This window comes from Podarcis liolepis (assembly GCF_965112155.1).
Source record: "Podarcis liolepis genome assembly, chromosome: 12".
NCBI classification, from domain to species: domain Eukaryota; kingdom Metazoa; phylum Chordata; class Lepidosauria; order Squamata; family Lacertidae; genus Podarcis; species Podarcis liolepis.
The window spans coordinates 4711778-4736449 of record NC_139563.1 but is presented as its reverse complement, the minus strand read 5'-3'; the positions used below and the strand labels follow the sequence as shown (position 1 = coordinate 4736449).

At 48.0% G+C, this 24672-nt stretch overlaps 1 protein-coding gene and 1 long non-coding RNA gene across 3 annotated transcripts in view; one reads left to right on the top strand and one right to left on the bottom strand.

Annotated features, from left to right (window-relative positions):
• The window catches only part of LOC310689437 (D-serine dehydratase-like), a 36625-nt gene extending 13648 nt beyond the window's left edge, over positions 1 to 22977 (top strand). For both annotated transcript variants that reach the window (XM_083467150.1, XM_083467149.1), the window contains exons 4-9: positions 341 to 518; positions 12753 to 12874; positions 14812 to 15001; positions 16464 to 16569; positions 19934 to 21458; positions 21962 to 22977. In XM_083467150.1, coding sequence (XP_083323276.1) covers positions 341 to 518; positions 12753 to 12874; positions 14812 to 15001; positions 16464 to 16569; positions 19934 to 20023 — 686 coding nt within the window. In that variant the 3' untranslated portion in view covers positions 20024 to 21458; positions 21962 to 22977. The remainder of the gene's footprint in view (positions 1 to 340; positions 519 to 12752; positions 12875 to 14811; positions 15002 to 16463; positions 16570 to 19933; positions 21459 to 21961) is intronic.
• LOC310689527 lies at positions 9376 to 11265 on the bottom strand. The gene is made up of 2 exons (XR_014517448.1): positions 10438 to 11265; positions 9376 to 9695 (listed from the first exon to the last, which is right to left on the bottom strand). It is a non-coding gene; the product is annotated as an uncharacterized lncRNA (long non-coding RNA).
• Positions 22978 to 24672: the final 1695 nt, after the last annotated feature.

Here is a 24672-nt window from a genome sequence, read left to right as displayed (position 1 = left end):
TACATCACTACTGGGAAAACCAGAGCTTTAACTATACGGACCTTTGTTGGCAAGGCGATGTCTCTGCTTTTTAAGATGCTGTCTAGGTTTGTCATCGCTTTTCGCCTTGCTGTACTCCTTTCCCCATTTTGAACCAATCAGCTGTTCCATATCCAGTTCTATCTGTAGCTTCTTGTCCCACATATAGATTTCTCAGGAGACAAATGGGGTGATCAGGCACTCCCATTTCTTTAAGAACTTGCCATAGTTTGCTTTCCGCCCTATCAAGTCCCAACGGGCACCAGCCAGAAAACTTGTGTGCTATGCCTCTCCCATCCCTTTTTCTCCGCTTTAATTCCAGCCGGCCTGAGGCATTCGGACCCCGCTGCCCTGGAGCTTGCCAAGGCCATCGCAGAAGGGGCCACCGAACTGGCGGGGATATACGCACACTGCGGCAATTCCTACAGCTGCCACGGAGCGTCCGAAATCCAGGCCGTGGCTCGCACCACCACTGCGCTGACCCTGAAGTTCATGGAACAGTGAGTGCTTTTAAGCCTTCATTCGTTTGCAGCATATATTTATTTATTTGCAGCTTTGAATATCCCACCTTTTCCCCTCCAGTGGCGTACACTGTTTATTTAGTCCCCACAACAAGCTGTGAGGTAGGTCAAACTGAGACGCAATGGCTGGCTTAATAATAATAATAATAATAATAATAATAATAATAATAATAATAATACAGTCTTACCTCGGGTTGAATGTGCTTCGGGTTGAGCGTGTTAGAGTTGCACTCCACAGCAACCTGGAAGTAACGGAGCGCGTTACTTCCGGGTTTCGCCACTCGCGCATGCGCAGACGCTCAAAACGACGTCACGCGCATGCGCGGAAGCGGCAAAACGTGACCCGCACAGACGCGCCGTCACTGCTTACGTTGCGTTCAGGATGCAAACGGGGCTCCGGAACGGATCCCGTTCGCATCCCGAGGTACCACTGTAATAATAATAATTTATTATTTATACCCTGACCATCTGGCTGGGTCTCCCCAGCCACCCTGGGCGGCTTCCAACAAAGTATTAAAATACAGTGGTCTGTTAAACATTAAAAGCTTCCCTAAACAGGGCTGCCTTCAGGTGTCTTCTAAAAGTTTGGTAGTTGTTGTTCTCTTTGACATCTGGTGGGAGGGCGTTCCACAGGGCGGGCGCCACCACCGAGAAGGCCCTCTGCCTGGTTCCCTGTAACTTGGCTTCTCACAGCGAGCGAACCGCCAGAAGGCCCTTGGCGCTGGACCTCAGCGTCCGGGCAGAACAATGGTGGTGGAGACGGTCCTTCAGATATACTGGACTCAGGCTGTTTAGGGCTTTCAAGGTCAGCACCAACACTTTGAATTGTGCTCAGAAACGTACTGGGAGCCAATGTAGGTCTTTCAGGACCGGTCTTATGTGGTCTCGGCGGCTGCTCCCAGTCACCTGTCTAGCTGCCGCATTCTGGATTACTTGTACTTTCCGGGTCACCTTCAAAGGTAGCCCCACATAGAGCGCATTGCAGTATCTCTCGCTTGGATTACCAAGGTCACTCAGTGAGCTTCAGCACTGAAGGAGGATTCGAACTCAAGTCTGATATACTTCCGCCACTGGCTTTGAGCCACTAAGAGCTGCCCTGGTTGAGTCAGCCCCAAACCCTGTCTTGCCCTCTTTTCGCAGAGCAAGGGGGAGCAGCTGGCCGGATCTGGAGCAGGCAAACAATGGGGCCCAGGATCCGGTCCAATACAGGCCAGCAGGCATGACATGGCAGCAGGAGTCTGTGATCCTATAGAATCATAGAACTGTAGACTTCGCAATCCCAACCTTAGGATTCCACATGTTAACGCTCTTTGATTGCATTCCTTAACACAAGTGCGACTACAAATAGCTGAGTTGGTAGAGCAGGAGTTTCTTAATCTCAGGGTCACGGGTTCGAACCCGTGTTGGGCAAGGAGACTCCTTCATTGCAGGGGGTTGGGCTACATGACCTTCAGGATCCCCGTTGAATTCTGTGCACAGTATTTTTATTTTTATTATAAAAAGAGGTGCATTTTGTGTGCATCCTCCCCCCATGTGGCCACTAGGGGGCAGTGGGCTGTCAACATCAAAAGTCCCTTATGGGCCATAGCAGAAACAACTAAGTCTGTTTTGGTTTTCATTATGTATTTTGTGTATTTTTATATTGCATTTTAAGCTGTCAACTGCGTTGAGATCTACAGGTATAGGTTGGTATGCAGATTTAACAAATAATAATACAGTGGTGCCTCGCAAGACGAAAAGAATCCGTTCTGTGATTCTCTTCGTCTAGCGGTTTTTTCGTCTTGCGAAGCAAGCCCATTGACGGATTAGCGCTATTAGCGGCTTTTAGCGGCTTATCTGCTGATCGGATCAGCTGATAAGCGGCTTAGCGGCTTAGAAAAAGGGGGGAGGGAAAAAAACCAGCAGGAACTCGCAAGACATTGTCGTCTTGCGAAGCAAGCCCATAGGAAATTCGTTTTGCGAAGCACCTCCAAAACGGGAAACTCTTTCGTCTAGCGAGTTTTCCGTCTTGCGAGGCATTCGTCTTGCGGGGCACCACTGTAATACAGCTTAACAAATATCATTGTTTCCGTACAATATTCATGTAGCATTTTGACTCCCCATTCTTAACTTCCATGATGTTCAAATCCTTTATCTTAAACGTAATACTTATTAACATATATCCTACATTACATTCCCTTATCGTTCTCGTTCCTTTGCCTATATTTCCCAGCCAGCCAGCCATTTCCTTTGACTGTAATATTTTCCCAGATAATCCGAAAAGGTTCTCCGCTCTTCCACCAACGTTTTTGTCTTTTGGGTCTCTTATTTTTGCCGTCCATTTCGCCGTCTCCATACAAGTCCCGTAGTTTTAAATTCCACTCTTCTATCGCCGGAACGTCTTCCAATGTTCTCTCTCTCTCTCTCTCTCTCTCCCTCTCTTTGCGAGGGTATGAGAAAGTTTCCTGTTTTATTGGGGCAAATTCCTCTCAGATGTTTCCGTGGAGGTTCAGATTAGTTGCAGGCAGGAAGTGGAACACAGTTTAGGGGCAGGAGGAGGGATGGCGGAGTGGGGGGAGGTGGAGAGGAGAATAAAGCAAGGGGGGGTGCAGACACAATACTTTCCAGGCCAGGCCTTTAAATCACCCACATGCAAAGCAGACGGGAAAGAGGGGGATTCGACGGAGAGACCACCGTCCTCCAGAACACACCTCCTTTTCCAGCCGTTGGAAGTTCAGAGTCTTTGATGTGAGCTTGGATGTGATGGGAACTCAGAGCATTAAAGTGGGATAGCTTACCCTCCAACATTTCTCTGGTGAAACCAGGGACGTCCCGTTCCAAAACGATAATTTTTGCTGTTTATACCCCACACATCTTACTGGGTTGCCCCACCCGCTCTGGGCAGCTTCCAACATATATATAAAAGACATAATTAAACGTTAAAAAAACCCCCAAACTTCCCCATACAGGATTGCCTTCAGACAGGTCGGGGGTCAGATAACTCCATACCCTCCAAAATTTCCCCTGTGAAAATAGGGGCATCCTACCATACCCTCCAACATTTATCTGATGAAAACAGGGACGTCCCGTTCTGTCATGATAATTTTTGCTACTTATACCCCACACATCTTACTGGGCTGCCCCAGCCACTCTGGGAAGCTTCCAACATATATAAAAAGCTACCCTGGGCGGCTTCCAGTATGTGTAAAAACATAATAAAATGCCAGACATTAAAACCTACCCGATACAGGGCTGCCTTAAAAAAAAATAAAAGAATTTTAAAAAACTTTAAACGTTAAAAAACCCAAAACTTCCCCATACAGGATTGCCTTCAGATGGCTCGGGGGTCGAATAATTCCATACCCTCCAACTTTTCTCCAGTGAAAATAGGGACGTCCTAAGGAAAAGTGCCTGTTGTCTTTGTCCATGGAGTTTTCTTGGCAGGGATACTGGAGTGGCTTGCCGGTTCCTCCTCCAGGTGGATCACGTTTGGTCAAAACTCTCCACTATGACCTGTCCATCTTGAGTGGCCCTGCATGGCATAGTTCATAGCTTCTCTGAGTTGTTCAAGCCCCTTCGCCACGGCAAGGAACTGATCCATGAAGGGGATTGATTCAAAATGGGGAAAGGAGTACAACAAGGCTGTATATTGTCTCCCTGCTTATTTAACTTATATGCAGAATTCATCATGCAAAAGGCCGGGCTGGATGAATCCCGAGCCGGAATTAAGATTGCCGGAAGAAATATCAACAACCTCAGATATGCAGATGACACAACCTTGATGGCAGAAAGTGAGGAGGAATTAAAGAACCTTTTAATGAGGGTGAAAGAGGTGAGCGCAAAATATGGTCTGAAGCTCAACATCAAAAAAACGAAGATCATGGCCACTGGTCCCATCACCTCCTGGCAAATAGAAGGGAAGAAATGGAGGCATTGAGAGATTTTACTTTCTCGGGCTCCATGATCACTGCAGATGGTGACAGCAGCCACGAAATTGAAAGACGCCTGCTCCTTGGGAGAAAGGCGATGGCAAACCTAGACAGAATCTTAAAAAGCAGAGACATCACCTTGCCAACAAAGGTCCGTATAGTTAAAGCTCTGGTTTTCCCAGAGCTTTAACTATATTTATGGAAGTGAGAGCTGGACCATAAAGAAGGCTGATTGCCGGAGAATGGATGCTTTTGAATTATGGTGCTGGAGGAGACTCTTTAGAGTCCCATGGACTGCAAGAAGATCAAACCTCTCCATTCTGAAGGAAATCAACCCTGAGTGCTCACTGGAAGGACAGATCGTGAAGCTGAGGCTCCAATACTTTGGCCACCTCATGAGAAGAGAAGACTCCCTGGAAAAGACCCTGATGTTGGGAAAGATGGAGGGCACAAGGAGAAGGGGACGACAGAGGACGAGATGGTTGGGCAGTGTTCTTGAAGGTACCAGCATGAGTCTGACTAAACTGCGGGAGGCAGTGGAGGACAGGAGTGCCTGGCGTGCTCCGCTCCAGGGGGTCACGAAGAGTCTGACACGACTAAACGACTAAACAACAACAACAAGGTATGATGTATCGGGGGGGGGGCGGTCTTGAGCTACACCCCTTCTGTGATGTATGTATGATGTTCCTGGGGGTGGTCTTGATCTACAGGGTGGCAATTTCAAAAGTCTTGCGCGCCATTGTTCTGGGTTCCTCCTCCTTTCCTGCGTGTGAGGGGAGCAGCCTGTTGCAACAGATTAATAAAGATCAAACTTACTAGCTGCTTTCCTTCTCAATATTCTCTGGTTGGCCTCTGTTATTGTCTCCTACCAATAGGGAACCTATGTTAGGACTCTATATGGGCTCTTGGATACCCTGTGTAATGGGAATTGGGGTTGCTTGTGCGTAAACTGCAAACTGCTCCAAGCTGGTCGTATAGCTACACCTTTCCCTGGTTTGACAGCCCTTAGAACGCGACTGTCTTAGTCACTGGCAGTATCCGTCAGTGGGCGTCTCCTAAACTTCTTCCAACATAGAAATTCCTTGACTCCAAGTCTCCTCCTAGATTCTCTGCGTGGAAGCCTTCTGCGCAGCGTGGGCGTGCCAAGCGGAGGTCCTGTGCTCTCTCCGCTGATTTCACTGGAAGAGTCTCGGAGCCTCCCCTCTGCAGTACTCTCAGCCAGTGGCGTAGCGTGGGGGGTGCCAGGGGTGCCGGCCGCACCGGGCGCAACATCTGGGGGGGGCGCGAGTCCAGAGGGAAGCGACAAGTTCCTTCCTCCGCCGGGCTCCCCGCCGCCACTGCCAGCCTTGCGCCCTAGCGCGCGCGCGCGCCCCGTCGCGGCTGCGCTCCACTCACTGCTCGCAGGAGGAGCAGCCGCTGCAGCAGCACCGCCGCCGCCACCGATGCCTGGCCGGGCACGGGCAGCCTCTGCACCCCGCCGCCGCCATCCCCTCGGCCCAGCCACAGGCGGCGGCTGCTTCTGCCGACTGGGAGGGAGGAGAGCTCCGAGGGGCCTCGCCGCGCCCTGCCCTCCCCCAGACCCTCCGAGGGGGTCTCCCGGCAGAAGGGGGCGCCGCTGGCTCCGGCTCTCAGCGCAAGTCTCAGCCGCGCGAGGGGGGGGGCGAGGACGGAGCATGGCTGGAAGCCCCCGGACCCGGCCGGGAGGAGGAGAGGGGAGGGGGCTTCGGCTGCCTCGGCCCGCGGGGGCTCCGCAAATAATAAATTTAATAAATTCCTGCTGAGCCTTTGGGGGGGGGTCCTTGGCTCCTTCGCTCGCCCCCAGCCCCAGTGGCGTAGTGTGGGGGGTGCAGGGGGTTGGGCGCAACATCTGGGGGGGGCGCTCGCACTCGAGCGCTGAAATCCACGGGTTAGGGGGCGCAAATTACTTGCCTTGCCCCGGGTGCTGACAACCCACGCTACGCCACTGCTCTCAGCCTCCCCTTTCTCCCTGGTGTCCCCTGGATTTCCTTCCCCAGCGGAAGCTCTCTCTCTCTCTCTCCTTGCTAGTTCCCTCCCCTGCATCATTGAAGCGTCTTACCTCTCCTCTTGCCTCTGATGGCAGTTCCCTGCCACCCTGTAAGGGGGAAAGGACAGGTTTTGTTTACAAAATGGCTAGTGGCCATCGATCGTCGTCTCCCCATGGTCATCTCTGTGTCTTGTGGCAGCGAGTCCTACGGGTTAATCCTTGTACTGCCCTACGCTTGCCTCCCATCCTGGTGGCATCTCCCTCTCCCCCCCCCCCCACCTGCCTATGGGTCAGAGGACTCCTGCACACAAGCCAGCTGCCCTTTATGTCCTCCACCAGTTAAAAAGGCCATAATTGCTGCTCTCTGGCTTGCTTTTACGAGGCACCCGGCTAATATTATGCTGTGTCCCTCCTTCTCCTCCTCCCTTAGTTTCAGGTGAGGGCCTTTGAATTCAGGTGAGGGCCTTTGAAGCTGCCTCTTCAAAGGCCGCGGGAAAGTTGGGGCTGATGTTTGCCAACGCAACTTGCAAACACACCCACACAAAGCCAGATCTCGGTTCACACCCTGGAGGGAATGGCTGGGGAGGTTTAGCGCATGGCTGTGAATGTTGGAAAGCGTACCCTCCAACATTACAATGATATACACTGAAATTCAGCCAGGGGGATTTGAGAAAGTCACTGAATAATGTTACTAAGATTGGATTAAGTATAATTAAGATGTATGTATGTATGTTTGTTTAATTTTTTTGGGAAATCAATTTTAAAAAATGGCTTTCTTTTATCCGTTCTGAATCTTCCAATATTCACATTCGTTGAGGAAAGGATTCTTGGTTTGTTAAAAAACAGGTATTCTGCGCCAGGTGTCATATATTCAGAAACCATCTTCCTGGGAGTCCAGGAAGACTGGCTCCCTGCCTTACAAGCCTTTTCCCACCTGGCCTGGGCAGGCAGGGCGTGGACTGACTCCAGCTACAAAAGCTGAGACTGTTGAACAGACTCTTGGGCTGCGGTTATATTTGGAGGGTTCTTGCTGTTGGCTTTTTTGTATCTTCTAGCTCTTGTTGTGATCTGTGTGGAAATGGTTCCGTTTGGTTGTGCAATTTTTTTAAAAAATGTTTTATTTAGCTCAGATGGTGGAGGATGGGACTTTTCATTTTGGGGTTGTGGATTCGAGTCACACCTTGGGCAAAAGATTCCTGCATTGCAGGGGGTTGGACTAGATGACCGGGGGGTTCCTTCCAACTCTGTGATTCCATGACTACTTTTGTGATGCTGTAATTATGGGCTTTTTCCATGTCGTAAGCCGCCTTGATCACGGTCTGAACTGCGGAAAGCCCGGGATACAAATAAAAAATTATGTGTGCATGCATGCCTATTGCTCACGATCCTATCCAATTCTGCAGAGTGTTTGAGGACTAGGACATTTGCAGGGAAACCAAAATGCTTGTTGACAAACTATTGTACTACCAACCTTACTGTGTGCTTGTGAAACATGGACCACTTATAAACGCCACCTCCAACTCCTCGAAAGATTCCATCAACGGCGCCTCCGAAAAATTTTACACATCCCTTGGGAAGACAGGCGAACTAATATCAGTGTACTGGCAGAAGCAAGGATCACCAGTGTTGAAGCAATAATTCTTCAACATCAACTTCGTTGGACTGGTCATGTTGTGCGGATGCCTGATGATCGTCTTCCAAAGCAACTATTCTGAACTTAAAAATGGAAAGCATAATGCTGGTGGTCAACAAAAGAGGTTTAAAGACTGTCAAGGCAAATCTTAAAAGATGTAGTATAAACACTGACAACTGGGAAACACTGGCCTGCCAGCGCTCCAGTTGGAGAACAGCCTTCACCAAAGGCGTCATGGGCTTTGAAGACACTCGAACTCAGGACTCTAGGGAGAAACGTGCTAAAAGGAAGGCACACTTGGCAAACCCTCACCATGATCAACTCCTGCCCAGAAACCAATGTCCCCACTGTGGAAGGACGTGTGGATCCAGAATTGGCCTCCGCAGTCACTTACGGACTCATTGTTAAAACCGTGTTTATGGAAGACAATCTTACTGGACTACGAGCTTTCCCCTAAACTTGTTAGTTTTTGGAGTGCTCCAAGACCATTAGTTTTTGGAGCTGAGGTATTAGTATTATTTTCCCCCTTTATCTTACTCAGGACCTTGATTTCCCATACAATGAACATGGCACAAAATATTGGTATTCAAAAAGACCTTTATTTAAAAAACAAAAATTAGAAAAATTATTTATTTAGAAAACTGAAGCTGGCTGGCTTAAGTCCTGTGGTTGGGCAACTGTACCTGAAAAATAGGAGCGCTTGGAGGGTTTGCTTTCACTGGGGGGGGGGTCCTTTTACATTACATTCCCTCTGAATTCACGCCCCTTATCTCCAGCCACCAATAAGTGGTGGGGTGACAAAAGCAGTTGTGATTTCTTTTTATTTTCTTGGCCTCTGCGAAGGCGAGATGAGCCCAAGAGCCCAGAGGGCACAAATGTTGGCAACTTGATTCTGTATCTCCAGCTGGCCCTGCCTGCCCCCAGACTCCAGGGGGTGCTCCCCCCCTCCAGAAACTGCCTCTTTCCCCTCATTTGCCATGTCCGTTTGTGACATCACAGGGAGTTGGTGGGTGTCTGTGACATCACAGGTAGTGTGTAGCCAATGGCCACAGCTGGGGAAACATCTGCACAGCCCTCGCTGGCCTCACAATGGGGGGGGCACCTCAGCAGTTATTAAAAATGAGGTGACCCCCCCATTGTGAGGCCTGGGAGGGCTGTGCAGATGTTTCCCCAGCTGTGGCCATTGGCTACCAACTCCCTGTGATGTCACAAGGGGGTGCAGCCCCCTCTTCCTGTGACATCACTACTTAGAGATTTCCCATACAATAAAAACATGGCACAAAACACAGATTTCTTTTCAGAAAACGTTTATTTTGAATAAAAATTAGAAAGCCGTTTATTTAGAAAACAGGAGCTGTCTGGCTTAAGTCCTGTGGTTCTCTTCATGACTTTCACGGCTGGTCTCGGGGGAAACCTCGCCGGCTCCGGCCGTCCCTGAAAGGCAAAGGCAAAGAGATGAGTGGGGTGGCCACCATCCGACAGCGTCCACCCAGACCCCTTGCCTTCTCCTTGCTCCACAGCATCCCAACGCCAGGCGATTGCCTCCTCCTGCTTGCCAGCTTGCCGCCACCGTCTGGTCTTGGGGAAAACCTCGCCGGCATTGGATGTCCCTGAAAGGCAAAGTCAAACACGTTGATGGGATGGCGACTATCACAGCGTCCACCCAGACTCTTCCACAGGCTTTGGTCTGACAACTTCATCCCTGACTGGCCTGCCCCGTCCAGGCAGGTTGCAGAAGTGGAGGGCCACCAGTTTGAAGCGGTAGATCCACATGGGACTACACTGGTTTCCCTGCTTTCCACCTCTAGGGCTGTGCCGGGTAGTTTCCCTCCTCGCTTTGGCCGTCGACGTAAGGTCAAGAGCTCTACGAATGTCAGCAAGCTGACAGTCTCAAAAGGTAGGTCTGTTGACCTTAGGTTGAGGGCCAAAGACAAAGGTGAATGTCACCAGATAGCGTTCACAAATGGATCGGCCAGCTTCACAGGCTCTCGGCCTGCACTGACATCCCCAAATGTGAACCTGGCTTCTCCAAGGCGCCACCACTAGAAGCCGATGGGCAACTCTCCCTCACCACAGAATCCGCCAAGGGACACTCACCCGCCGCCAAAGGGGCAGCTTCCCTCCTCGGCTTGTCCGCCTGTTAATAAACAAACTAGGCTTCCAAACCCGCTTGCATCCCCTCGGCCAGTCTTGTAGCCTTGCGGCATCAACCAGGCACTGAATGCAAGCCTTCCGGCAATCCGTCCACCACCAACAGCCGCGCCAGGTCCATTGAAACACCTCCCCCTGCTTCAGACCTGAATTTCATCCACCTTCAAGTGCGATCCCACCAGCAAGTAAACCTCAACTTGCCTTCTCCTTGCTCCACAGCATCCCAGCGCCGGGCGATCGCCTCCTTCCTCCGGCCAGCTTGCCCCACGGGGCAGGAGACCACCCGAGCTGAGTGCCTCCACTGAGGCAACTGCCTCGGCCTTTGACTTGGCCAGCATTTATACCCTCTCAGCTGCCCAATGTTTTTGTGACCTCACAATGGCAGCAGCTGGGGAGGCATCCCCATCACCCCTCAGACCTCACAATGAGGGGCGCAGCTCAGCAGCCATTGGCTCCTTGGCTTTTGACCAAGGAGATATATAACACCCCCCTCCCCAATTTGTGCCAGTATCTGTCAAGGCCACACCGGAAACCCAGGGGGGCAGGAGGGGGCATCTTTAAGCCCAGTGGTTGCGCTTCCCTCCACACAACACTGGTCAAACACACAAATGAACAGAACAATGAAAGTGAGTCTCATCTATGCACAGGAATCTTTTCAAGCAGTGACATGCAGGGAGAAAGTGATCATCTCAGGAAAAAAGCACCTTTTCATCAATCAATTATTTATTGTATTTGACTAAAAGCCATTAAAGATCCAGTTCCAGAAGCAGCCAATCCAATAAAACCTATTAAGGAAGACCCAGAAACAAGCAACTATTTACAATAACTCAAATTAATGAATTCCAAGAAGGCTGTTTTATATGTGACAAGCATCTCAGTCAGGTAATAGCCAACCTATTTTCCCTTCTGGGTTCTGTCCCTTTAGAGGTGCCAACATCTTTTCCAAAAATCTCTCTGGGGTTTTGATAGAGCTGACCATGGAGTATGCAATGGGGAAGATCTTCAGCTTCACTGACCCCACAAATTGCCTTTCAGGAACGGCCGGAGCCGGCGAGGTTTCCCCCGAGACCAGCCGTGAAAGTCATGAAGAGAACCGCAGGACTTAAGCCAGACAGCTCCTGTTTTCTAAATAAACGGCTTTCTAATTTTTTACAAAATAAACTTTTTCTGAAAAGAAATCCCTGTTTTGTGCCATGTTTTTATTCTAGGGGAAATTTCTAAGTAGTGATGTCACAGGAAGAGGGGGCTGCACCCCTTGTGACATCACAGGGAGTTGGTAGCCAATGGCCACAGCTGGGGAAACATCTGCACAGGCCTCACAATGGGGGACACACACCTCATTTTTAATAAATGACTGCTGAGGTGTACCCCCATTGTGAGGCCAGCGGGGGCTGTGCAGATGTTTCCCCAGCTGTGGCCATTGGCTATGGGCTCCCTGTGATGTCATAGACATCTACCAACTTCCTGTGATGTCACAAACAGACATGGCGAATGAGTGGAAAGAGGCAGTTTTTGGTGGGGGGAGCAGCCCCTGGAGTTTGGGGGCAGGCAAGGCCAGGGACACAGAAACGAGTTGACAACATTTGCGCCCTCTGGGCTCTTGGGCTCATCTCGCCTACACAGCTGCCGATAAAATAACAACTGGTTTTGCCTCCATACTACTTAGAAGGGTTTTCAGAGGGTTTAAACACTGCAGAGGCTTATGTGAGCCACAAAGACCCGAGTTCGAATCTCACATCCATTTGCAAACTTAAGGAGGGGTCAAGGGGAAGGAGAGATGGTTTTTCTTCAACTCCACCCCACCGCCAGTCTTATAGCTTTGCAACATTATCTTCCCTCACTCTTCTGAGATCCTTCTGCATTGTACATTTAATCTTTTTCCAATTTATTTTATTGATTTTCACAAAATTAGAAACAAACAAAAATCCTAACCTTATTAAAAAATATACTTATTAGCATTGTTAAGTGACTTCCTCGCTTCCCCTTGGTTGAATTTCAATGCATATACTTTCAACGGTTTTCCAAATCACAGTTCTTATAAAATTTAACTTGAACATTAGCATCCTTAAATCTTTTCATCAGCGCAGAGCACAACCCGAAAATACTTATCCTGAAGCGAATTTAACCCGAGGTATGACTGTACTTTATTGGAAGCCGCCCAGGGTGGCTGGGGAGGCTCAGCCAGATGGGCAGCGTGTAAATAATAAATTATTATTATTATTATTATTATTATATTATATGGTAGTGCTGCTGGCTTCAGGAGCTGCTCACTGCCATAGCGCCCACCATTTTGCCTCGCCGGAAGTCCCCATATAATGTGTCTTGTGCCGTTGAACCAATTACGCAACATTCACTCCCTACTAATAAATCAACAACACTAAAAATATAAATCCGGGGACATTCAGTGAAATCCGGGGACGGATTTTGTCTGGGGACAGATTTGTAAATCCGGGGACTGTCCCTGGGAAACGGGGATGTCTGGTAACCATAATTTAACCTTTTCCCATCTCCTCTAGGCTGAAAGAAGCCGGGGTGTCCTGTTCCATCTGCAGTATCGGTTCCACTCCCTCCTGCAGCCACCCGGTGCCTGAGATGGCGCAACTCAGCGAAGTCCACCCTGGGAACTTTCTCTTTTATGGTAAGCTTCATGGGATAAATGGAGTATTTGGGGAGGGGGCAGTAGCTCTGGATGGGGGACACATCCTGCTCCTTCCAGTACGTTTCCGAGCACAATTCAAAGTGTTGGTGCTGACCTTGAAAGCCCTAAACGGCCTCGGTCCAGTATACCTGAAGGAGCGTCTCCACCCCCATCATTCTGCCCGGACACTGAGGTCCAGCTCCGAGGGCCTTCTGGTGGTTCCCTCCCTGCGAGAAGCCAAGTTACAGGGAACCAGGCAGAGGGCCTTCTCGGTGGTGGCGCCCGCCCTGTGGAACGCCATCAGATGTCAAAGAGAACAACAACAACTACCAGACTTTTCGAAGACATCTGAAGGCAGCCCTCTTTGGGGAAGCTTTTAATGTTTGATGTATTATGGTACAGTGGTACCTCAGGTTACATACCCTTCAGGTTACATATGTTTCAGGTTACAGACTCCGCTAACCCAGAAATAGTGCTTAAGGATAAGAACTTTGCTTCAGGATAAGAACAGAAATTGTGCTCCAGCAGCACGGCAGCAGTGGGAGTCCCCATTAGCTAAAGTGGTGCTTCAGGTTAAGTACAGACCTCTGGAACGAATTAAGTACTTAACCTGAGGTACCACTGTATTTTAATATTTTGTTGGAAGCCGCCCACAGTGGCTGGGGTATAAATAACAATAAAGACATCGAGGAGAGAGCCAATCTCACTTCCCTAGGCAGGGAATTCCAAAGTTGCCTGGGAGGAGCCACCACCGAGAAGGCCCTGCCCACCTAGCTTGCCAGGGAGGGGGGCAGCAGGACTGAGAGTTGGGCCTCCCCCTGAAGATCTCAAAGCTCAGGCAGGTCCGTGCGAGGAATAGAAGCCATTATGGTAGCACCAGCTCCGCAAAGAACAGCAAGCTAGCCAGGCTCTGGCTTGCAGCAGCCTTCCAAGTCCTCTCTGGCTGAGAGGGCTGCTCTGTGGAAGTTCCTGAGATCTGTTTTTCTAACTGGAGACGACTCTGCCACTGTGCTCTGCATGCAGAAAGCTTCCCATTGAAAAAGGCAGATGGAAAAAGTTAACAATGGTATGCCAGCCCCACCTGTTTGGGGTTTTTTTGCTGGAAAGATCCACCAGAAATGGAAGTTCACTCCCACTCTCTCCCGCGCCCCCTGCACATAATTTATGTAGATTTACTCCTCCGTTTCCAGTAACACTTTCCATGTGTTTCTCTTCCCCCACAGAGCTCGTTCCAAAGCTATGCTGGCAGAGAGGGGTGGCGAGGGAATCTGTCCCCCTGCGGGGAAAGAATAAATCAGCCCGAGCGATCCGGGAGGCCCCTTGAGTTGGCGACATTTGGCACAGCGTCACAAGAGCGGCGCAGTGTCTGAGAGGGGTCCCCAGGGGTCCAGGAAAAGACGCGGGTGGCGCTGTGGGTTAAACCACAGAGCCTAGGACTTGCTGATCAGAAGGACGGGGGTTCGAATCCCCGTGACAGGGTGAGCTCCCCTTGCTCAGTCCCTGCTCCTGCCAGCCTAGCAGTTTGAAAGCACATCATGTGCAAGTAGATAAATAGGTACCACTCTGGCGGGAAGGTCAACGACGTTTCCATGCGCTGCTCTGGTTCGTCAGAAGCGGCTTAGTCATGCTGGCCATATGACCCGGAAGCTGTACGCCGGCTCCCTCGGCCAATAAAGCGAGATGAGCACCGCAACCCCAGTCGGCCACGACTGGACCTATTGGTCAGGAGTACCTCTTTTCACAGAGATCTCGGTGGTCACTATTACCTACGGCCCCATCCGCCACTGACCTATGACCCTCTGAATCTTGCCCAGGACGGAATGCAGCCCTCAAAGCCACCGTCTTCCAGCAGCAGGGCCTTTTCTGTGGTGGCCCCTGGAACAATTTCATTTGAATTCATTTATGTAAGAAACTTCCCCTCCCTCTCTGCCTTCCAGATGCCCAGCAGATGATGATCGGCTCCTGCCAGCTGGAGGACATCGCCGTCCGGGTCTTGACCAGGGTGATTGGTCACTACCCACACCGCAACCAGATGCTGGTAGACTGCGGCTGGACCGGCCTGAGTCTCCACAGCCTGGGGCAGCTGCCGACTGGCTACGCCCTGGTGGAAGGCCATCCCAACCTCAAGTAAATGGAGCTCGCTTTGGGGCTGTTGATCCTGGCCTTGTCAACATCTTAAAAGGAACAGCCTCCAAAATTTGGCTTTGCTACAAAGGGCCTTGCAGGATCTGACCAAAGGCCCATCTAGACGTGCATCCTGACTTGGGGAAGCCCAGAACGCAGGCAATAGCCTACTGCTGTCATATGTCTCCCCAGCATACCGTCTCAGGGCTTATCTGACAACATTTTGGAGGTCCCAAGTCGCAAGGTGGTTAGATTGGTCTCAACTAGGGCCAGGGCCTTTCCAGTACTGGCCCCGACTTGGTGGAACGCTCTGTCCCAAGAGACTAGGGCCCTGCGGGACTTGACATCTTTCCGCAGGGCCTGCAAGACAGAGCTGTTCCGCCTGGCCTTTGGTTTGGACTCAGTCTGACCCTTATGTTTCCCTCCCCTTATGGTTTTGATATATGGGCTACTTTTGAAATGAGGCTGCATTTTAACCTGTATTTTAAATTGGTTCCCCCCCACCAATGTTTTAATTGTTATTTTACTGGTGTTAGCCACCCTGAGCCTGAGGGTGGGGTATAAATATTATTATTATTATTATTATTATTATTATTATTATTATTATTATTATTATTATCATCATCATCATCATCCTCATGGCATCGCACAATTTTTTCCATTTGTCCCACGATTTCTGGGCACAGTTTGGGAACACGTTCCTTTTGTCTTGCCTCTTTCCGTACGAAAACCCGCAAATTTGATCCTGAATCATAACAAGCGTCAAACCGGAGGAAACGTTTGTTCCGATTTGGCAGTAAATCGTAGGTTTTGCAGGGAATATTTTTTTTATACAATGGCACCTTGGGTTAAGAACTTAATTAGTTCCGGAGGTCCGTTCTTAACCTGAAACTGTTCTTAACCTGAAGCACCACTTTAGCTAATGGGGCCTCCTGCCGCTGCTGCTGCGCGATTTCTGTTCTCATCCTGAAGCAAAGTTCTTAACCCGAGGTACTATTTCTGGGTTAGTGGAGTCTGTAACCTGAAGCGTCTGTAACCCGAGGTACCACTGTAAATGTCTACCATTTCGCCTTTTACTCGCCTTTTCTCTAAACGAAAAAGTCCGAAACGCTGCACTGGGGAGTCTCTAAAACCCCTTAATAATTTTGGCGCCCATTTCTGAACCTTTTCCCAACTCGACCATCTCCTCTTTGAGGTGAGGCAGCCAGAATTGTACACCGTCCTCCCAAACGCGGTTGGCACCTTACAGGTGCCATGTCTGCCTCACACCCATGAAATGGCTGTTTTCATGTGGCAGCACCTAACCCCCGGAACTCCCTGCCACTTGACGTCAGGCAGGCGTCTTCCCTATTCTCTTTGCAGCGCTGGCCTGATGTCAATAGGCAACCTGAGGCAGGGTCGGGAGGGACCAGAGACTCCGAAGCAAATCCTAGCGGGCTTACATATCTCTCTTTTCTCTCTGCAGGTTGGTAGGCATGACCCAGGAGCACGGCAGAATCGAACCCGTGGCAGGCAAGCTGGATTTTGCCCAGTTCCCCCTGGGCAGCCTCCTGGCGCTGATCCCTTATCACGTAAGTACGGCTTGCGCACTGGAGAGCACTTCCGCGCTGAGATGCTGGCGTGCCTTCAGCATCACTGGAGGGAAGAGTTACAGATAGGTAGCCGTGTTGGTCTGCCATAGTCATAGCCGCCCCTCCTGTCCCACAGAAAGGTGCCTCCTCACACTGCCCCACAGGGCCTGGAAAGAGGCTGCCCCCAGGCTTAGTGGCCCAATGGAGACAGGGCAAAGGTGAACGTGAGGCTAGCGCCTTACTTTGGCAGGCAGCAGCAGGCACTCCTTCATCACCAGGCACTCACCTCCCAGGCAGGCCTTGCACACAGCAAACACGAAAAAGTCTATTATTATTATTGTTATTATTTATTATTTGTACCCCGCCCATCTGGCTGGATCTCCCCAGCCATTCTGGGCAGCTTCAAACAAAGATTAAAAATACATTAAAATGTCACACATTAAAAACTTCCCTGAACAGGGCTTCCTTCAAAATAAAAAAATTCCTTCCAGTTAGCACCTTAAAGACCAACTAAGTTAGTTCTTGGTATGAGCTTTCGTGTGCATGCACACTTCTTCAGATACACTGAAACAGAAGTTGCCAGATCCTTCAATATAGTGAGAAGGTGGGGAGGGGTATTACTCAGAAGGGTGGTGGGAATGGGAGATTGGCAGATAGCTGAGATGAGCCTGTTGACGACTCTTAACGACTGCAATAGGTCTTACAGGAAAAGGCAAGGGGTGAGAAGGTGAGAAATGGCTTAGTCATGTATAATGAGATAAGAATCCAATGTCTCTGTTCAGACCAGGTCTCTCCATGGTTTTGAGTTTGGTAATGAGTTGCAATTCAGCAGCTTCTCTTTCCAGTCTATTTCTGAAATTCCTTTGTAGTAAAACAGCTACTTTGAGATCTTGTATAGAATGTCCTGGGAGATTGAAGTGTTCTCCTACTGGTTTCTCTGTTTTGTGATTCTTGATGTCAGATTTATGTCCGTTTATTCTTTGGCGTAAGGTTTGGCCTGTTTGTCCAATATAGAGAGCTGAAGGACACTGTTGTGGAGGGAAGGACACTGAAGGACATTGTTGTGGAGGGAAGAGTGTCTCTGACCATGTTCAGAGTGCCTTCCCCCCCCTCTCTGTGTGTGTGTGGTCTTCCCTCTTGATCCTCTCTCTCTCTTGCACACACACAACTTTTTTTGGGGGGGGGGATAATTTTTATTGAGTTTTACAGATTTTATCACCATCACAATCAACATTATCTCAAAAACAAAATAGGATATAAATTCACCCCCCAAAAAACCCTCACAACTTCCCTCAACTTCCTTTTCTGGTTCTTTGAATGTTTGCTTACCCCTGCTTGTTTTATTTTACCTTAATATGCGGTCTTTAACTTAAATATTATTACATTCTTCACATTTTTATCCCCTACTTGTTTTCACATTTCCTCTTGCGCTTTATTATTTTCCCATTTTTACATCTTAATTTCTACATAGTTAATTGGTAGTGTTTACTCAAACCCTGCCGGCGAGGCTACATCTTTTTGGTTTTTCTGTAGGTACAACATAAATGGTTCCCAGTCTTTTAAAAAAATCTCTATTGTCCTTATCCAGGGTTCAGCAACCTTTTTCAGCCGTGGGCCGGCCCTCAGACCTTTTGGGGGGCCGGACTATATTTTTTTGGGGGGAGGGATAAATGAATTCCTATGCCCCACAAATAACCCAGAGATGCATTTTAAATAAAAGGACACATTCCACTCATGAAAAACACGCTGATTCCCAGACTGTCCGTGAGCCAGATTTAGAAGGCGATTGGGCCGGATCCGGCCCCTGGGTCTTAGGTTGCCTACTTCTGTCCTTATCTCTTATGTTTTGCCCTTAGCTTCGCCATTTCAGCATATTCCATCCTTTTATCTTGCCATTCTTTTTTCATTGGAGTCTTGTCATCTTTCCATTTTGGGGGGGCTAGTATAATCCTAGCCGTTGTTGTCTCATACATAAATAACTTATTCTGTTCTTTTGGCAAGTCTTGACCGGTAATGCCTAACAAAATAGCTTCTGGTGGTTTTTTTTAAAAGGGTTTTTTTAATTAACAATTGCAACATAACAAAATATCGAAACATGTCATATTCGTTATTCTTTCCCCTCCCCATCAAACTTTCCCTCTCCCCCCCAAACTTCCCTCAGCTCCTCTCTCTGATTTCTCACCATATATAGTTCTCTGAATAATGTAAAACTGTATAAATCCTTATATTATCTGACTACTGTGTTAACACTCCATAAATCTGTGCATGTTTATTCAAAACCTGCCAAGGAGTCCCATTCATTCTCCTGTCTTTTTAAGTAATTTGTAAAAAGTTCCCACTCTTCTCTGAAGTCACAGTTGTCCTTATCTCGCTGTTTGTATGTCAATTTTCCAGTTCTGCATAGTTCATCAATTTCTCTTGCCACTGTTCTTTTGTCGGGGTTTCCTCATTCTTCCATCCTTGTGCTATCAAGACTCTTGCCGCTAGTGTAGCATACATAAATAGGTTCTTTGTTTTTTCTGGGCAGGTCTTGTCCTACAATCCCTAACAGAAATGCTTCTGGTTTTTGTTGTTGTTGTTTAGTCGTTTAGTCGTATCCGACTCTTCGTGACCCCCTGGACCAGAGCAGGCCAGGCACTCCTGTCTTCCTCTGCCTCCCGCAGTTTGGTCAAACTCATGCTGGTAGCTTCAAGAACACTGTCCCACCACCTCATCCTCTGTCGTCCCCTTCTCCTTGTGCCCTCCATCTTTCCCAACATCAGAGTCTTTTCCAGGGAGTCTTCTCTTCTCATGAGGTGGCCAAAGTCTTGAAGCCTCAGCTTCACGATCTGTCCTTCCAGTGAGCACTCAGGGCTGGTTTCCTTCAGAATGGAGAGGTTTGATCTTCTTGCAGTCCATGGGACTCTCAAGAGTCTCCTCCAGCACCAGAATTCAAAAGCATCCATTCTTCAGTGATCAACCTTCTTTATGGTCCAGCCCTCACTTCCATACATCACTACTGGGAAAACCATAGCTTTAACTATGTGGACCTTCGTTGGCAAGGTGATGTCTCTGCTTTTTAAGATGCTGTCTAGGTTTGTCACTGCTTTTCTCCCAAGAAGCTGGCATCTTTTAATTTTGTGGCTACTGTCACCATCTGCAGTGATCATGGAGCCCAAGAAAGTAAAATCCCTCACTGCCTCCATTTCTTCCCCTTCTATTTGCCAGGAAGTGATGGGCCCAGTGGCCACGATCTTCGTTTTTTTGATGTTGAGCTTCAGACCATGTTTTGTTGTTGTTGTTGTTTTTTTTACAAATGTCCTTTTAAACATTTTCTTCAGTTTCTGGCTTTTTAACACACACACAACCCTTGTGTCCCCGACAGGCCTGCGCCACCGCTGCCATGCATCCTGTCTACTACATCCACAGCGAGGGACGTGTGGTCGCTACCTGGAAACCAGTCAGAGGCTGGTAGGAAGACGACGAGGCGAGCAAAGACTCCCGAGCCAGAAGAGAGATGGGAACTGCCTTTATGATCCAGAAGGTGTGCAAAGCGCCTTTCGAACTCTGGCCTCACAGGACGAGTTCAGTAAAACTATGAAGCTTTTTTCTGCAGTCCTCAAGAAAAATCTGCAGCAGTTGGAGGTGAGCTTTGTCAACAATGTTTAGGCAATATACATACCGTATTTTTCACTCCATAAGACGCACCAAACCATAAGGCGCACCTAGTTTTTAGAGGAGGAAAACAAAAAAAAGAATATTCTGAATGAAACAGTGGATGTATGATTTTTATGGTTCATGCTGTGGCCACAGACATGTGATCTGATGGTGAGTTTGGGGTAGCCCAATGCAAAAATCCTGAGAATCCATGTGGACCCGTGCCTTATAACCACATTTTTGCACCATTGTGGACCCACGCAACAGTGGATGCGTGATTTTTTTGGTGCAGGCTGTAGCCATGGACATGCTATGTGATCTGATGGTGAATTGGGGGTGACCCAATGTAAAAATCCTGAGGATCCATGGGCTTTTACCTCCCCCCTCCCAGGCAGCCTCCGCTAGCGTCCCTTATCTCTCTTCCGATCCCACCGATCAGCTGTTTCCTTTCAACACTCCCTTCCCTCTTGTTTTGCCTGTCTTTTCCTTAGCTAGAGCAGTTTTTTGCTCCTCCTTTTCTTCTAATTTCTCTCCTTACTGCTTTAGTCTTCCTGTTTCCCCTCTTTGCAAGTTTGCTGTCTTTACCTCCCCACTCCCTGGCAGCCTCCTTAATCTCTAGCGTCCCTTATCTCTCTCCCCGACCAGCAAATGATCAGCTGCTTCCTTTCAACACCCCTTTCCCCCTTTCAAAAAAAAAGCATGATCTGCTTTTTGCCCCTGGGCAATTTGGCTTCAGGGACCACACATTTGCTCCATAAGACACACAGATATTTCCCCTTACTTTTTAGGAAGAAAAAAGTGCGTCTTATGGAGGGAAAAATACGGTACGTAATAGACAATCTTTATAGAATTCCTTTAAACAATAACAAGTTCAAAATGAAATCTTAGATTCAGGAGTCTCTGAAAGCCTTTAAATGAAGAGAGGTACCAAACTTAGTACGATGAAAGATAAGCTGTGAAGCTTTGTGTATTCAGCAAATATAATGTCCAACACTGAACAGAGATCCCAGATTTTGACTGCTGTTTCATAGTTCTTCGTCAGTGTGGTGGGAGAATATAGAATTGTTTCATAAACTGAAAATAAAATTTTACAGACGATGACCTGCATGACACATCACTTTACAAAAATTATAAACTGTGATACAAACATTAATGAAAAAGAGTACATACCCCATCTTATTTCAAATGAATATATGTGAATGAATGGGGGTGAGCTAGCAGGGTGGATTTGATTTAAATCGAATCGATTTACCGTATTTTTCGCCCTATAGGACACACTTTTTCCCCTCCAAAAATGAAGGGGAAATGTGTGTGCGTCCTATGGGGCGAATGCAGGCTTTCGCTGAAGCCTGGAGAGCGAGAGGGGTCGGTGCACACCGACTCCTCTCACTCTCCAGGCTTCAGGAAGCTCTGCGCAACCCTCGGGAGACCAGCTCCAAGGGTTGTGCAGAGCTGCCTGCAGTCCCCGGCTCAGCGCAGCTCTGCGCGGCCACCGGGAGCCAGTCGCGAAGTCCCGCTCCCCTCCCGATGGCTGTGCAGAGCTGCCTGCAGTCCCAGGATCAGCACACTTTCCCCCATAGCCAGCCCCACAAGCTCGGGGGACAGCGGGGAGGCAGAGCGCGCCTTCCCGCTGTTCCCCGACCTGGTTCTTCCAGCCCTGCACCTGGGGGGGAAATAAAAATATATATATTTATTTCCCCCAAAAAAACTAGGTGCATCCTATCGGTCGGAGCGTCCTATGGGGCGCAAAATACAGTAAATCACGATTTTAAATCACTAGTCAGTAAGACTTGATTCAAATCTCTCTTTTTTAACAGACAGACTCATTCTTGCTGGTATTGTCCTAATATTGACAACCAGATTAAGGTTTCACTTTTGGAATAATAAAAGTTTCAGAGTATTTTTCACAGTTATGTCAAAAATTACTGATTTGGGTATACTATTAGAAATACATAGGCCGATAATTATGACGTTATGGTGAGGTTTAACTGTTTATATTTGGACAACTTTGCCGCTGTACTTTATTGGAAGGAGAAAAACAATCATTTCCTTAATAACAATTTAAACAATTCATTTAACTAAGACAGTAACATTATAGCATGTGTATCCATGTTTGCTAACTGATGTGGTTAAACAATTTAAAAAAACACACACTTAGACAGGGTTTTAGCACACATGAAAAGCTCTAAACAAATCCTTATTTCCTGATGAATAGCCTTTGGACTATATTGTAACTTCAGCAGAAAACTATCTTTAGAAAGATATTACCTCCAGAAGCATTTTATTTTAAAAATCTGATTCAAATTAAAAAAAAATCCAATTTTAAATTTTAAAAATCTGATTTTGGGTTGTTTTTGTTTTTTAAAAAACAAAACTATTGATTTTTATCCACCCTGTGAGCTGGGCAGCCAGAAACATCTCTTATGTCTGTGAGCAGTTACACTATGGAACTCCCTGCCTACTGAAACCTTTGAAGCATAGTGTCCCCCTGCTTAAAACATTTTTTGTTAGGCAAGCCTGCCCAGACGCGTAAATGGTGACAGGTTTTCATCTCCTTTCAACCTGCTGTTAACTGTAATGATTTTTAAAAAGTGTTTTTAATGCCTTGTTTTAAACTTTTTTTAACGGATGATTTTAATGTAGTGAACCGCCTAGAGGTTTGATTACAAATAGGCAAGATTCAGATTTTGTTAAATGAATAAATGAGATGAACATAACCACTCCTGTAAACGGATCAGAACAAATGATCAATAAACAGCGGCTATAATCTAACATCTGTGTGAGCTTTGTGTGTGCCAGTCAGGATGAGTGCTTGATAAACAGGTTCTTCTGGAAGGAGCCCTTGGCCACTCGTAAAAGATAATAGAAAGATTCGGCGCTGGGAACTGAGAGGTTTACAAAGTTTTAGTTGGTATTAGAGGTGTAGCAGGAACCCCCCCCCACCCCAATCATTCTGTTTGCACAAACTTCACACACACTCACACTCACGCACTACATATGCCACATTTCTGTTATAAATTCATAGAAAATCAACCATACATCGGATTTGCACTGTTCCATTTTTATTTTACTCCATATGACAATGACTATCAAAGGGGGGGCGGTGATTCTGGGCAGCCATAATCCCTTCACCATCCCAGCACATCCACAGGAGCCCTGCCCAGTTGCTATGTCAACCCTGATAATCCCAGACAGAAGACAATCAAAATCATAAAGAACAGTGGATTCACCACAGGCTGAAACAAAGGACGATGATCAGATCTTCCCTCTGGGGGCAGGAAACTGCAAACTCCCCATTGTCACCTGGAAAGTACTCATGGGGAGGGGGAAAGGAGGAACCAGCTGGGTGACTGGACACTCAGGTTACCACCACAACTCCTCCCTCAACCCCTCCTTTCTGTAATGTATGCATGATGTCAACCCTTTCTGTAATGTATGCATGATGTCAACCCCTCCTTTCTGTAATGTATGCATGATGTTTCTGGGGGTGGGCTTGACCTAGAGGAGGGGAATTTCAAAAGTTTTTATAAGGTCTTGCAGCCCATTGTTCTGGGTCTTTTCCTCTCTCTTGCAAGTGAAGGAAATACCCTGTTGCAACAGTTCAATAAAGGCCAAGCCTACAGGCTGCTGTTTTGCTCCAAGTTATCCTGGTTGGTGTCTTTGTTTTGTCCAAGAGAGCCCTCGGATTTTTCCGTTAACAGAGGGCTTTTGTAAAAACCAGAGCGCCACAACTATCGCTTTTGATGCTTATCAGCTCCTAACCTGAGATTAAATATTCTTATTATTACGACTACAATTTATTACGCATCTTTTGCCCCAAGGCAAACCTGAAAGCTCATACCAATAACAAACTTAGTTGGTCTCTAAGGTGCTACAGAGACCTCACCTTGCCGACAAAGGTCCGCATAGTAAAAGGTATGGTTTTCCCAGGAGTGATGTATGGAAGTGAGAGCTGGACCATCAAGAAGGCTGATCGCCAAAGAATGGATGCTTTTGAATTCTGGTGCTGGAGGAGACTCTTGAGAGTCCCATGGACTGCAAGGAGATCAAACCTCTCCATTCTGAAGGAAATCAGCCCTGAGTGCTCACTGGAAGGACAGATCCTGAAGCTGAGGCTCCAAGACTTTGGCCACCTCAGGAGAAGAGAAGACTCCCTGGAAAAGCCCCTGATGTTGAGAAAGATGGAGGGCGCAAGGAGAAGGGGACGACAGAGGACGAGATGGTTGGATAGTGTTCTCGAAGCTACCAGCATGAGTTTGACCCAACTGCGGGAGGCAGTGGAAGACAGAAGTGCCTGGCGTGCTCTGGTCCAGGGGGTCACGAAGAGTCGGACACAACTAAACGACTAAACAACAACAACAAACAATTCTGTGACATGCAGAGAATAACAAATGTTGAAAAACCAGAGAGAGGAGCTGAGGGAAGTCTGGGGGGGCGTGTGTGTAAGGGTGGGGTTTTTCTTTTTGG